The sequence below is a fragment of the Silene latifolia genome, chromosome 4 (assembly GCF_048544455.1).
Source record: "Silene latifolia isolate original U9 population chromosome 4, ASM4854445v1, whole genome shotgun sequence".
Lineage (NCBI taxonomy): Eukaryota > Viridiplantae > Streptophyta > Magnoliopsida > Caryophyllales > Caryophyllaceae > Silene > Silene latifolia.
Genome location: NC_133529.1, coordinates 11014537 through 11029854, shown reverse-complemented (window position 1 = coordinate 11029854; position 15318 = coordinate 11014537). Strand labels below are relative to the sequence as shown.

At 38.9% G+C, this 15318-nt stretch overlaps 1 protein-coding gene across 2 annotated transcripts; it reads left to right on the top strand.

The window, feature by feature from the left end:
* The first annotated feature begins 5882 nt into the window (after positions 1–5882).
* LOC141652921 (uncharacterized) lies at positions 5883–11483 on the top strand. 2 transcript variants are annotated; one of them, XR_012547273.1, is made up of 8 exons: positions 5883–6173; positions 7550–7630; positions 8370–8462; positions 8686–8805; positions 9695–9766; positions 10581–10658; positions 10761–11050; positions 11097–11483. XR_012547273.1 is itself a non-coding variant. In XM_074460538.1 (7 exons), the coding sequence occupies exons 1-7, from the start codon at positions 5931–5933 to the stop codon at positions 10950–10952; spliced, it is 879 nt and encodes a 292-aa protein (XP_074316639.1). In that variant the 5' UTR covers positions 5883–5930; the 3' UTR covers positions 10953–11483. The 2 variants fall into 2 exon arrangements, 1 of the variants encoding a protein (XP_074316639.1); XM_074460538.1 differs by having other exon boundaries at positions 10761–11483.
* Positions 11484–15318: the final 3835 nt, after the last annotated feature.

Genomic DNA, 15318 nt, shown 5'->3' with positions numbered 1-15318 from the left:
TGGATAACTCCTATCCGTTGAAAAACGGATTTCTTATCCGAGCCGCCGGCGTCGCTTCCTCGGCCTTTGGCCACATACTTGTCGAGGCACCCTTTCGGATTAGCTCTTCAATGGCGTTCTTCGTGTGCGCGATTGTCGATGAGGTGGCCGGCGCAACCATGGTACTCGCAGATCGGTTTGCGTCCACCGTCTCCCTTGGGCTTGGGAGGCCGCTCCCACTTTTGCCCTCGTTCTGCTCGGGTGAAGACCTCGGCGGCGATGCGACCGACGAGGGGTTTTATCATGGTAATGCCTTTGGTAAAACATTCCCGAACTCCCCGGCGCCCGTCTTGTCCCCGCTTCCCGGCGATCTATCGACCGTGACCTGTTATTGTCACGGCGTTTCTCATCGACCGCGACACGTTAGTGTCGCGGCGTCTCATCCGGCCGTCATCCCGGCGCTTTTCTTCTCTGAGGGCTCGGCCTCGCTGGGGCCTACCCAGGTCTTGTGGTAATCTTCCACCTTGATGGCCTGGTCGGCCATCTTCCTTGCGGCGTCCAGGCCCAGGCCCCCGTGCTTGATGAGTTCGTCTTTTAAGCTTCCCTTTGGGAGGCCCTTCATCGATCGCGAAAGCCGCCCTTCGGGGTTGATCTCCGAATCTGCGAACCTTGCCGTCGAACCTCTTCACATAGCTTCGTAGAGACTCGCCCTCCTCCTGTTTGATAGTTAGGAGGTCCGACGTCTCCACGACCGTCCTTTTGTTGCAAGAGTACTGGGCTAAGAAGGCGTCCTTTAGGTCGGCGAAACAATATACCGAGCCGTCGGGAAGCCCCTTGTACCAACTCTGAGCCATCCCATGCAGAGTCGTTGGGAATACCCGGCACCAGACCTCATCGGGCTGCTCCCATACCGACATGTGAGACTCAAAGGCCTCGGCGTGGTCGGTTGGGTCACTATCTCCTTTGTATGTGAGCGACGGCAACTTCAGCTTGGGTGGCACGGCGGTGGCTAGGACATAGTCACTGAGGGGCTGTTTGACCACGTGTCGAATGACACGCGGCGACCGACTCCTCGCATTCCTAGTCCGGCTTCTCTCCTCGTAGCGGGAAGGACTCCTTCTCCGACTTGGGCTTCTTCTCCGACTCTCCTGAGTCGGGCTTCGCTGGTTCCCCCGGGGTGTGCCTCGTCGGTGTTGCGGCGACGCCGTCCCCTCCCGAGTGCGAGATGGACTTACGTTTACCACGACCACTTTGGGCTCCTCCGGCGTCTTGATAGGGTCTGCTTCTCCCAGTGCTCCGTTCAAGTTTCTTGGAGTCACGCCCTGGGCCCTGGTCTCCTGGACGGCTTCCGCCGCTCGTGTCGGCGTGCCTGTGTGAGCCGGTGTACTCCCACCAGGTCCAGGAGTGTCTTCGCTTTTGCTACGTCAACCACCTGTCCCATGATGGTGACCTGGTTGGCGGGCGGCGGTGTGTCCGGTATTATCGGCATTCCGAATTCCGGTTGGACTATTCCACCGGTGGAGGGTTGTACTACTCCAGAATGGTGAAATGTATCATCTTGGTAGAATGTGGCTTCGTCGGTTGCGACTATCTCTTGTTGTTTCGACATCTTCTTAGCTCTTGGGGTGGGTTTTTTCTTGTGTTTTTGTTTTTGTTGTTTGGGAATGAATGTGACTAGCTTCTAGTGTCTACTCCCCACAGACGGCGCCAATTGTTCCGGGTGTAATTCCAGAGCAGATATTTGTTACCACTCGTAGCTAGTAGAATGATGTCCTTGCTTGAATTCTCCTTTGATCTTTCCTGAAACGATGAACAAACTGAGGGCTCGGCTTTGGCCGAGCGTACTCACTCCGACGCTCAAGTCAGTTAACTTAGAGAGGTAAGTTGTTATTACTTGGCTAAGAGTATATTGTAGAGAGATAAGATATTACCAGATGAATAGTGGTTATTAGGTCAATTTATGGATCCTTTCCTCAATGAAGATTGAGGAGTATTTATAGGCATTCACCTTTTGTCACGTAGTGGCCAAGTGACCAAGTGGCTATTAGGTGAAAAGACCGTTGTACCCTCGGCCGATGGACCTGTGGCAGGCTCGCCGAGGGTCTTGGATATGAGTACGCGGATTTGTGTCCCGGCTGGCTAGTTGTCCGAGACCGAGACCCAGGACAGCCGATGGGCTCCATCGGCTAGACTGTCTAAGTCGTTGACTTTGCTGTGGATACCCTTGACCTTGCTCAATATGTTGACTTGGTCAGCGGTGCAGAATATGCTCCATCAAATATTATTATTATTATTATTATTATTATTATTATTATTATTATTATTATTATTATTATTATTATTATTAGTGTGTTGTTGATTTATTGTTAATTAATCATCCTCGTTATTGTTATTATAATTCAGCTCATCTTAAATTTAATAGATTTTTTTCCCCTATTTTGTAGTTATTATTTGCAACATGTAGGCTTACCATTTATATCACGATTGTAGTATAAAATTATCAGTAGAGATCACCTGTCCCACTTTTATGTCCCATCTTGTGTCCCATTCCGTTAAGATTTTGACACATCACACTCGAAATAATAAAAATGGTAATATTATATATCAAAGTGCTAATGTGTCATTAGGAGAGGTGATGGGACACAAGATGGGACATAAAATGGGACAGAGGATCTGCTCTGTAAAATTATCTACACTTGTTACCACTTGTTAAAATAATAATTTATTTAACTTATTTTCTGTTTTATTACTTTTTATTAAGTAGTAACTCAAATTTCTATGTTATTATAATGGTACTCAACTATCATGTGATGTGAGAGTAATAGGAATATACACCCCTGTATGCCAACGTCATATTTTTTAAATTAAAGTCATTAATCGTTCTATGAAATTCGTAACTTATAATATAAAAGGTAAATAAATAATTGAGTAAAAAGTAATAACAACATTGAAATCATCAAATAAACTTCTGGAAATCACAATACTTGCATTCACATTCATATAATTATATTTATAAATAAAAGAATAATAAACAATTTGTTCATATCTCTTGACAATTAAAACCACATTCATACTACATATCAAGTTGTGATGATATTTGAAGTTCCGAACATCCATCCCGTATTCTCAAAACATGGACTTTAATTTTTCGTTTGTCATAGTTTTGTTAAAACTCATTGAAACCCTTGAAACATGAACTTTAATTTTTCATTTGCCCTTTAGTTAACTAATACTCCGTAATGTAATAATGTAGAAAGAACAATCAACTACCAAGTTATCAGCTACTTCAGAGTACAAGAAATGACTGTTTTAAGTAACTACTGGCTTTATTTTATTTTATTTTTATTTATACAAAAAGTGCTAGGGAACATGGCCACAACTTCTAATTTTATTTTAGTCAATGATTTTGTAATTATTTTTTAGTCGTCTTTTCTTAAAATGGAGATTTGGAGTTAACATGTTTTGTAACCGTTTTTGCATGTTACCTACTTCCTTCTCATATTCCTCCTATTTTAAATATGCCCGTTAACAATCTACATAGTATAAAAGCTGAGTTTCTTTAAAGAATTCACATTAGTTGTTGAGTTTCAACATGTGGGTTCCCCCATATTTTCTACTCTATTTAATTATCTTCTCTCCTAAACCCAATTCCTCTCATTTCTATCTTTTATTCATATTTTAACTACTTATGTTAAAAACATAAGTTAAAATGTCACAATTTACATAAAATGTTATAATTTACATACATTCAACGGGCCTAACATGTCAAATACCTAAAATATAATTCTAATAAAATATGGTTGTATATTATCTGATATTCAAATCTAATATTTATCAAATATTCGAATCTCCAAATTTGACTATTTATATTGTCACGGTATTGAACGCTTAAATCACGCTCAATTATATGCTCATGTATCTAATGATAGCGCCTGCTATTACGCCCCGTACATTTTTTGTACGGGTATAAAACTAGTTTTTTTTGTTAAAGTTATGTTACTTTTCAAATGTCGATTTGAAGTAAATCTTTGCTAATTGTACAGATAATATTGTTTGTTCAAACCATAAATTTTAATCGTTGACAGCATTATATTGTGTTTTGAGTTCATATTTATATACTCATATAGTCATACGATTCACATAGGTGAACTTGTAAGCTAACCTTGTTAGATTGACTTGACTTAAGATTAAACTGTGCCCGTCCTTCATTATATCAATTGTGATGTTCGATTGCAATTCTTAAGTGTACTAAACTCATGTTTGACGTGGTGAGATCGTTAAATCTGGCTAATATGCATATTGTGAATTTGTGGTTATTAAGGTGCACAATTTGTGATGACTTTATGTGATGGCTATAAGTCTAAATTTGGCAATGAGTTTTAGTTGATAAAACATTAAAACTCTTTATCATATTAAGGTATACAACTATACATCGGTTGCACGTAAAAGTTTTGAGAAATCGTCAATTACTTTACTTAATCACAAATTCTTGTTTACTTCCATTATTATTTACAACGAAGGTATAAATCCAACCCAACCAACACCTTTTTTCGGGGTGATAGCCTGATAGGGTGATACACCCTTCCTTTATCATATTAGCGTTCAATTGCGTTGTATTTGTAAGACATTGTTGTAAGCCAGATATCAGTAATACTGTTAAAGAGATTACATATAAAATCTTGGATAAATAGTTTTATATCAGTCAATTGTAAAACGATATCTAAATACGGATTACTATTAAAAATACACGTTCAATATTGTCAAAATTACGTATTCTTTTGATATGAAATGGCCATTTTAACTAATTGATGTTGTGCGTGATCACAATTCACAGTTAGTGGTTCGTACTCGGAGGAGGTTTTCTCTACACTTAAAGGAGGATTTTATAATATTTAATTCTCATTTTGATGATCCTCTTTTGTGTGTAGGGAGGACGTCCTCCGGGAAGACGCAATAATTCTCTTAAATTACAAAAGACATTATTGTCTTTTGTAATGAAAACGTCGTCAATGAAAATCAGCTCCCTAACATATTCAAAATGACCTAATCCAACTCAGTTTAACTCATACATATCTACAAAACCGAATGACTCTCTATATTGACCTATCCCTCACCGTCCAATTGAGCCGTTTGCAAGGCCTACAACTCTACATGTAACCAACTTACCGAGCAATAATATAGAAGTTCCAATTTTCTGTATATCTAAATGGACCCGCCTTTCACTGTCTAAGGGCATTAGCAATAGAGGTTCATCAAGAGGTTTGTAGGATGACATGTTCATATTTCTAGAGGTTTGTCTACAAATCTTCTATTGTTGGTGATGAGGGTTGAGGTTCATGGATGAAAGGGGTTACAAATTAGTATGCAGGTTTGTGGAGAAAGAATGTGAGAAAATAAATAGTATAGTGAGCCATGTTATGAACCTTGAAGATGTTTATCTATTGTTGGTATGAGATTTGTGAGTAAATGCGAGTTTGCAATTATCTTATGTGGCATGAGAACAAACCTAGGAGTCGTTTGGTTACCACTTGAAAAACACAGGTATTAGAAAATCCAATGATTTTAAAAAAACAAGGAGGTTGTTTGGTTGCCATTTTTTGAGGAGAAGGTAGGAATTGGAACTTCCCAGGAATTTCCAATGCCTACATGATGTGGAAGTGGCTTACCTACCCCCTCTTGGTCATTGGAAATGCCTGTGGAATTTAATTTTTACATGGGCAACCAAACAATTTTGCCAAATTCACCCGAATTAGATAATGGAACTTAATTCCTATGAATTGCAAGTTCTTAGGAAGTTGAAGTTCTTTGATCAACCAAACGACTCCCTATTGAAGGTTTGTCTATTGCTAATGCCCTAAGCGACTCAAAGTAATGTCTCGACCATCTTTAGATATCCCCGGAATACCCTTAATTTTCTGAGGCGACAATTTAAGTAGATTCATTAAGTTAACATGGACGACAAACCAGGCCCATCCTCCGCCGAGAGGAAACGTAAACGCGTCACTGAAACTCTGCACGACTCACTCGCCGTCGCCGCTACCGTTGCTGCCGCCGTCGACGACGTCGCCACCGCCGACATCGACGAGGACGTGGACGATGACGACGATGTTCTATCTCTGGAGAAGAGTCTCACTTTTAGCGACACTTTGGTCGCGCTTCGAATGATGCGCGCTCAATTCCCCAAGCTTGATAAGGTTTTCTTGTTAATTTAAAGTGTCCTTTTATTTTCTCGTATTTTCAATGCACATTGTTATATGCCGTAAGTGTATTGTTTCGTCCCGATCATTTGTTTACCTTTGATTAAGATAGTCCTCATGAAGAATAAATGATTGGGACGGAGGGAGTAGTTGTTATGCAGACTCTAGTTGCTGTTCTGTTGGTTTAATTGGACCTCTTAGGTATGTTTGGATTGAGATATTTGGAGGGAAAAGAAAGGGAGGGAGAGTAGGAGATTCAAAATCCCTTGTTTGAATAGGAAATAAGGGTGGAGGGAAATGGAGGGGGAGGGATTTGGAGGGATCCATTTTCCCTCGGCAAATCAAAATCTCTCCATAATAGGCAAGATTTGAAGGGAAATTGTATTCAAACACCCACTTCCCACTCCCCCTCCCCTTCCCTCCCCTCTCTTTCCCTTCCCTCCATCCCCCTCCCTCCCTTTCCCTACAATTTTACACCCTTAAGGTGTGTTTGGATTGAGTGATTTGGAGGGAAAAGAAAGGGAGCGAGAGGAGTAGATTTAAAATCCCTTGTTTAGATAGCAAATAAGGGTGAAGGGAAATGGAGGGGGAGAGATTTGGAGGGATCCATTTTCCCTCATTCAAGGCAAATCAAAATCTCTCTACAAGCAAGATTTGGAAGGAAATTGTATCCAAACACCCCCTTCCCTTACCTCCCTTTCTCTTCCCTACTTCCCCCTCCCCTTCCTTTCTCTCCACTTTCGCTATCCAAACACACCCTAAAAGTCTTAATTCATGGTTACGACCTTATCTACAGGATTTTGCTAGATACTCCCCTCCGCCCGGTCATTTGTTTATCCATTCCATTTGGGGTGTCTCAGTCAATGTTTACCTTTCTATTTTAGGAATACCTTTGATGGGCAATTTGATCATCCGCACTCAATTTGTTCCACTTGTCATCTAATAATTGATCGAAACCAAAGGTAAACAAATGACCCGGATGGAGGGAGAGAGTGTTTTCTATGTGAGCTCACAAATCGGTTTTAGTTAAAGCTTATCATACTCATTAGATGTAAATATTGTCTCGGTGTAGAAATAACTCACCCATGTAGAGCTCACAAATCGGTTTTAGTTAAAGCTTATCATACTCATTAGATGTAAATATTGTCTCGGTGTAGAAATAACTCACCCATGTAGTGGCTATGCCATTGCAGATAAGGAGAGGAGGTCCGATTTATGCAGCCTTACCTCCGTTTTACAACTTACGAATTACGATAGAGAATTTGCTTACCAAGTTTATGAATTTTTTTACCATTGGAATGTTTAGAAAATTTCCCATGGCCTTATGGTTGCTCTTTCTCTAACTAGTTGTCATATTGCTTTCTTATGGTTAGGTTTCAGTGTTGCCCTTTATTTTACGTTCCCAGTTGTATAGCAGTGTAAAGGATCGGACACAGGTTGACCGAGATCTTGAGGTTTGGTTTCGTGACAACTACTTTGTATTTTATTTTTTCTGTATAACCATTTATTTTCAATTCTCTCATGTTTAATGTTTCTCTGTATTAAATTATTCGCCACGAATCCTGGTATGCCTCGTTTTTGCGTCGTAGAAGATCTTCATATAGAGCAGCTGTGATGTAGGCCTTTTAGCCATCTGTTCAGTTAATTTGCCTTGCGAACCAAAATGAGCAGAAGTCGATGGCTGCAAGTTAAAAATGCTATTCTCTAACATTATACTCCGTAGGGGTATGAACCTGAACCTTCCGACTTCCGTCCTTGAATGCTGAACATTATAGAATAATCTGTGCCAGTGTTCAGACTCTCTACCTTACCCGCCTTACGTGCATCAACGTGAAAGTGCTAATGTTTTAAAGAGGCCTCCGCAATGATGTCTTACACCTCATCATAAAAAAGTTCCTTCTTTGCTGCTCCTTACTCTCATACACCTCTCGTGAAAAAATATCCAATGGTGAACTTGGGTGCGCCTGCTGCTCTTTCCCATTTGGATTGCCCTAAGCCCAAAAAATGCACAAAGTCACAATGAGTAAAAAGATGTATCTCACTATTGGAACTTATCCGATGCACGCGTTTAGAATCAATATACATTCATGCCCCACAATATCTAGGAGGGATGGTGTTTTTGGAATTACTGTTGGACAGTAAAGTCCGCTTCATTATTGATATCATAAAAGCCATTGCCACTTTTATCTGCAGACATTGAAGAGAGATGGAGTCCTGAGGGTTTTCAAACTCAATACTGGGCAAGATGATCATGCAATTATGTTTCTTGATGACTATATACAACAGGTTATACTCCTATTATCTACTCTTGTGTTGTTTGTTTTTGTTTGTGATTTATGTGTCACTAAAAGTAAGAAAAAAAGATCAATTTTGTTTTCTGTGAATCAATGTGCTTATAAAAATTTCTCATATAACTCAATTTCCTAACAAGTATTTTATCAAATGATTAAAAGTTGTAAGATGTGGCTCTAGTATGTCATTTGTATACTCATTGTATACTTGTTTCTAGATAGATTGTGTTCTGAAGAAAATGGAGTCTAATAAGGAAGGTGATTTTGCTGTTTTCGGTTGGTTCAAGAAACATGTAATTATGTCCAAGCTGGAGCCGAGCATTTCACATCAAGAACTTGTAAGCCACTTTTCCCCCTTTTCTTTGTTTTTAATATTCTGTTGTAGCCTACTTTATTATCGTCAGGTAAAATTACAGCAGCTTATGTGAATGTCTTAGTTATCACTTGTAGCCTTGTAGGAGCTTGGGATTTTTGGTGCAGGGTCTTGAGTTGATTGACCGTTTGTTGGCTCCCCTCTAGTGATACCTAGGCACAATTTTTTATCCTTCATTATTGTAGGATTTTCCTTCATTTGGGGCGGGCCTTGTGTTTAAAGGATTTCTTTGTATGGAAAACTTTTTTATTTAAGAAGTAAATATTGGATAGAATCTCAAACAAAGGATACCAAGGGAAGGACGCCCTTGTACGAAAATACACCAAGAGGGTGACGTCCACTCTATAAGCAGAAATAGAGCAAGAAAATTAAGCTCTCAAGCTATCACCAGTATTCTTCTTTATAAAGAGAAGAGTTTTGACTAGAATGTAGTGTTAGACTCTGACTATATAATATCTGTAAAAAGCAGAACTGGAACTCTTGACGCCTAAAAGCAAGTCGTAAAAAATTTGATGGTTTCCTTTGATCCAAGTAAAACATCAAAGAGCCAAATGAACTATCTTCCAAACTTTGCTAATACAACCCTTATACATGATACATCTGAGATCTGTGATATTGTTATTCGTCATGTATCTCAAATTAATGCGCACGGGCTCCCACTAAAGTAATTCTCCTCACTGAACCACAATACAGTCTAGTTGGCGCCTAGTGTATAAATTCTGTAAAATTTTATCGTATCATCTTGCTCCTGTGACTTACAAGTCTAGTAGCTGTTCAATGTGATATGAACCTTGTTTCTCTTTCACTTCTTTATTTGATGTTAGCTATGTGCCCTTCTCTCTTTTCTGTTGCAGTGGTCACTACTATCAGTGGGAGGGAGAGTCAAAGATAATCACATCTCTCTCTTGATTAATGCAGGAGTTCTTGTAAGTGAGACTATGCCTTTATACAATCTTTTAAGTCTATTATGCTTTCTTGCTGTTGTCTGTTATCGACTTATCGTACAAACTAGAAAACACAAAAAACTGTTTGAAGTCTTGGATCTGTCCCCTAGCATATGAAATTTGAGCTCTGACCAATATTTGGTAGGTTCGACAACTTTTGCTACATGTGATGTCTTTATTTGTTGTATCTCTAGTATGTAATTCTGCATGTTGATGTCGCTCTTAAAGTTCTGTGTTTTTCTTGTTGTAAGCCGCCTTTACAATTTCAAACAATTATTAAAAATTGCAGGCATGCGCATTTGTATGGCTTTTGGCTTGAATCATATTAAAGCGTAGCATTTTGTGGATTAAAGATGATGCTTTTGATGTCATCTCTCTATATGAGCTGCCACTTTGCAGCTACATGCTTTTTTTTTTCTTTGCATTTTTTTCAGACATTATTTTTACTTAATATTTTCAATATACCGAAGATTTTTTAAAAGAAAACTGATTTTTTTGTTATAGGCTTAGCTCGACTTTTGTTTTATATTTCACCTCTCATTCGCCTTTTACACTTCTTTTCTATATCTTTGCATTTGAGGCGTGCGACCACTCAGTGACGATTCTATAGGATGATTCATGTCAGCCGACTCCAAATCATTTTGGGATTAAGGCACTGACGTTGTTGTTGGTTGAGGGAGGGCCTGCTTATGAAGTTTTCCTCTCTTCACACAACAATAATTTTCTGACTATTGTTTCCTCTTGATTTGGCATTTGAGTGACCCACCCTTTCTATAATGCTCCATTTGCATTGTAGATTCGACAACTTATTGATCAAAGCATGTACTGGTTTGCAATTCCAAATATCGGTTCGATCCTTAAGGGTCTCTCTCAGGTATGTGCGTTTTTTACTTCACTATGTAGAATGTACTTCTGGAAACCAAAGCCTTTGAACTTAACTAATGTGCTAGTATGTTCCTTTTGGCTACATGTTCAGGGAAGAAAGGAATTGCTATCATTTTTGAACCGTAGAAAGTACAAGGAGATGATGTTGGCTCCACTAGAAAAGAAGCGTCTTCGTTTCTCCCCACTTGATGTGCGATTTCATCTTCGTGATTTAATAGGCTCTGGTCACCTCCGAACTGTTCATACACCTTCTGGCTTACTTGTACGAGCAGTAAAGGACTAGAATCGATGGAGTTTATAGTCACCTAGAAGTTGAACTTTTTTGGACAAGTGCCAAAGACTGAGTCTACCGCTCCAAACCTATGAATGGCCGTGATGCTTGTGATACTTGCCTTATTAAGCTTATTGAACACGTCTCGGCTTTCAGGTGGCACTGTTAAGCTCTTCACAATCTTCCCTGACAACCGATAGTTCCAAGCATAATAGGCAATGCTTCTAATTACCTTTTGAGTTCTGCTGCGCAGTTTGTAACTTCCAAATCTATTGTGGTGCCCATTCTTGCATTCTTTCAAAGCAATTATACTTCTGCCTGCTGATCGATTCGTGCTTTGACAGTTCAGGTAGACTAAACATTAATTCTTTCTTAAACAAAGGTGAACTTATCTTAGTTACGCTTATTCTTGATGATGTAATTGTAATCGGAACATCTAGGAGTATTTTTGTAGTTCTAATTTGAAACCACAAGGAATTGTTGTAATTTGGCATTGTCTTTAATAAATGGAAGAGCTGCAGATGTTCTTATGGACTAATTTCTTGAAAGGAGATCTGTATTCAGGGAGAAACGCATTTTTAGATTTAATTCCTCCGAGATTATGTTATATTAAGAACTTGGAGACGAGGCAACAATGATCTGTTGTGGCCGTGTGTGTGTGTTGGTGGTGGCCATAACGTTTAGGTGCAATGGTTACTATGATTCAGAGTTCTGAACATCATCATGATGTTCAGAACTCTAAATCATAGTAACTATTACCCTTCAACGTTCAAGACGACATGCTTTTAACAATATCTAGTGGAATTTAGTTGTGCAACTTAACTGTCACAAAAAAATATCGTAGAACACACTAAGCATAACCGTGCTATTCACTAGATGAAATATGAAATCTAATCTCTCTTTTGCATGCCTATGATATAATTATGATTTTTGAAACCTACTGACTTAACAACATTATACGTTTGCTCAATTTATTTAGATTTAACTGTTTTTATAAAATTTTCGAATTTAAAAGGAAACAAGTAAATATATAGTTAATCCAATTAAACAGCGAGAATAATTCATAAGCTTTGTATCATAATTAACTAGTTTCGTTCAAGAATTTGTATCGCAAACCTAATTTGTTAAGAATAGGAATGGGTCGTGTCTCGTGTATAACTACACGAAACTCAAACCTAAAAATGACTCAAACTAATCCCGGTTAGAAAACCTACAAATTTGGATCATCTCCATTTTGTCTCTAATACATCTATATTATATTATATATCTCGTTTTCATTTATTCACCTTTTTCACTCAAGTGTATTTACAAGATAATAAACCTTTTTTTTTTTTTTTTTTTGGCAGCTGTAAATAAAGATATACCCAACTAGGATTTATACAGATGGCATTTGACTCATTTCGTCAATTGCACTTATTTTAGTAATACCACCATAAGCTAAGACAACAAAGTAGCTACACCCGCTAACATAAGAATGTTGATGGCGTACGGCTGACTGCACACAAAGATTATCTTCAACATCCCCATCATTCATGAAGGGGCAGCTAGAGCTGGCCAAATGGTCGATCATACCTTTTCTCATCTTAACAGACAAAGCTTCGGAGAAATACCTGCAACAAGACACAAAAATGTGCCTCGGAGATTCATCCCCTTGGCTATGATAAAGGGCATCTGAAGACCAACGAGAAGCTTGAACCATCAAGAAAGCACAAAGTGCACTTACGCCACTAGGATGTAGAAGGAAGAGGCGGAAAGCAGGCCAAAATCTGTCTCCAAAGGAGCAAAAACTTCTGCACTTTAGAGGACAATCCCTATAGACAAGAAACTCGTAGCCTAGAAAAGCGAGAAAGTATGTAACCAGCGATAAAGTAAGCAACTTGCACAGACCCCTAACCAAAACCATCTCAAAAAGCCGGAAAGAGATGGACACAACACCAGCCGGATGCAAAATTACATTTGTTGTTATTGACTCCCGAATAAGGTGACAAACTATCCCCTGAATGGCTAAGGGACAAGACACCCTCAGCCAACAGAAGGTTATTATTTGAATAAATAAAAGACACAGACATTGATTAAACATTAGAAAAAAGGGGGACCACCGCAATCGACACAACCACCATCACCACCAGACCCTAGCTTCCCCAACCAGTCCCAACAAAGAAAGTGTAACCCTCACAATCAGACCTCACTCCAAACGAAAACGGTGGCGGAGACATCCGTGACTTCACAAAAACGCAGCAGCCCAAACCAAAGACACCCATTTCACCTAACGAAACCTCCCAGGACCACCGCCTTACATGCAACAGGACCAAAACAAAGCCTACCATGACCAACATAACAGACAGAAAATGGAACGAAAACAAACCCCATCAAAACCAAACCGACCGACAACAACAAATGAAAAGACCCAACCCAGGGATGGGGGGAATGGGTGGATCACCCCTGGGTTAAAACAAACCGACAACAAAAACTAAAAGACACGAACCAGGTGTGGGGGGAATGGGGGATCACACCTGGGTTGCATGCAACAAAAACGGTGACAGGACAAGGATCCGGAGGGACAGGTCGTCTGTCGACAGTCTCAACCCGAACATGAACACGGGTCCCAAAAACTTACAAAAACTGATGCGAGCCTGCCCGGAAAGATCCATCAGATTGTCGATGGAACCCACAGCAAGAGCCACGGGCTGATCCGCTCACTAAACCGCCGACGAGGGAGTGAGATCTTACCGGAGGAGCATTAACCGAGGGACAAGAAGAGAATCGCCGGAAATAGGCCATGGGAAAGACCCATCTCCGGCGATTAGGAAGAGGAAGAAGGGTTGGCGATGTGGGGAAGGTGATGGCGGCGGAGCAATAGGATGTTTTTTTAGGGTTTTTTAGAGAGAAATGTTAGAGAGAGAGAGTGGTCTACAATCCTAATAAACCTTTCTCTAATACATCTATATTACTATATTATATACACCTTTCTCTAATAAACCTTGCTCAATTTATTCACCTTTCTCTAACTATATTATATCTCGTTTTTATTTATTCACCTTTTTCTGCTCAAGTGTATTTACAAAATAATAAACCTCCATTTTCGAGGAAATGGAGAGGATCCTTACTCTCACCCAACAAAGGGTAAAACATCAATCAAGGTAAGGCATAATTCGTAATTGTGGAATTTAAACCCAGACCATAAGTATTAGGGAAAATGCACACAGTGTTTTTGAGGTTTGCCATTTTACAATGAAATACCCAAATTTTTGTTTCGGAAAACTTTAAAAGGTCATAACTCGTGCTTACGAGATCGAAGTGTGACAATTTTTTTTCAAATAAATCGTCTTTTTGAGAACAACGATTTGGAAAAAAAAAATCGAGTTTGGAACTAGTGACCAAGAGATATGGTCACTCAAAGTTTGTTCAGTAAAAAAAACTTTGATATACAAAAACTCCACAATTTTTTTTTCCAAATCGTAGTTCTTGAAAAGACGATCAATTTGAAAAAAAAAATCGTCACATTCCGATCTCGTAAACACGAGTTATGGTCTCTTAAAGTTTTTCCGATACAAAATTTAGGGTATTAAGTACACTTCTTTATCAAATAAACTAGTTGAGATCTGTCAATTATTTAGGAATTTGGCTCTGTTTGGTAAAACTAATCGAAAAGGTCTGAACCCGAAAAAGGTACTAAACCCGATAAGGTGATCAAATTAAAAAGACTAAAAAAATTAATTGAAAAAATTGAAATCGAGAAGATCCACAACAACAAAAACTTTTTGTTGTTTTTTGTGGGTCCTCAACCCATCCATCTCATCTTATCATAAGATGATTTTTTTGCGAAAACTTTACACAACAACAATTAATGTTAAATTGGTCTTTACCTCCACTCAACAACAAGATCACATTTAAAAAATTAAAAAAAATACTTACCAACACCTACAATTCTCATCGTCAAACTCATCACATTTGGATGAGAGTGACAAAAAGTCATTTTTAGATTAATACTTTTTGTTGCTGTATGGTGATGAGCGTAAAAATATCATGTTTAGACATAGATTTTTTGTTGTTGTAGATGGTCTGATAAGGTAGCTGATTAGTTGTAGAGTGTTTGGTAAAACTAACTGAAAAGGTAACTGATTTTTTGTAAAATGACATAAAAGGACATTAATAATTATAATAAATTAATTTAAATAAAAGGTAAATATGTAAAGTAGAACATTTCAACTACCTGAAACTTTAAAAAGCTACCTGGGGTAGCTTTTCATTTCAGGTAGATGAAATGGCTTTAACAAACAGCACTAGTTAAAACAACTACCTGAAATATTAGTCAAATCAGGTTGTTTGGTCAAATCAGGTACCTGAAATGCCTTGTCAAACATATGGTTTCAGTAAT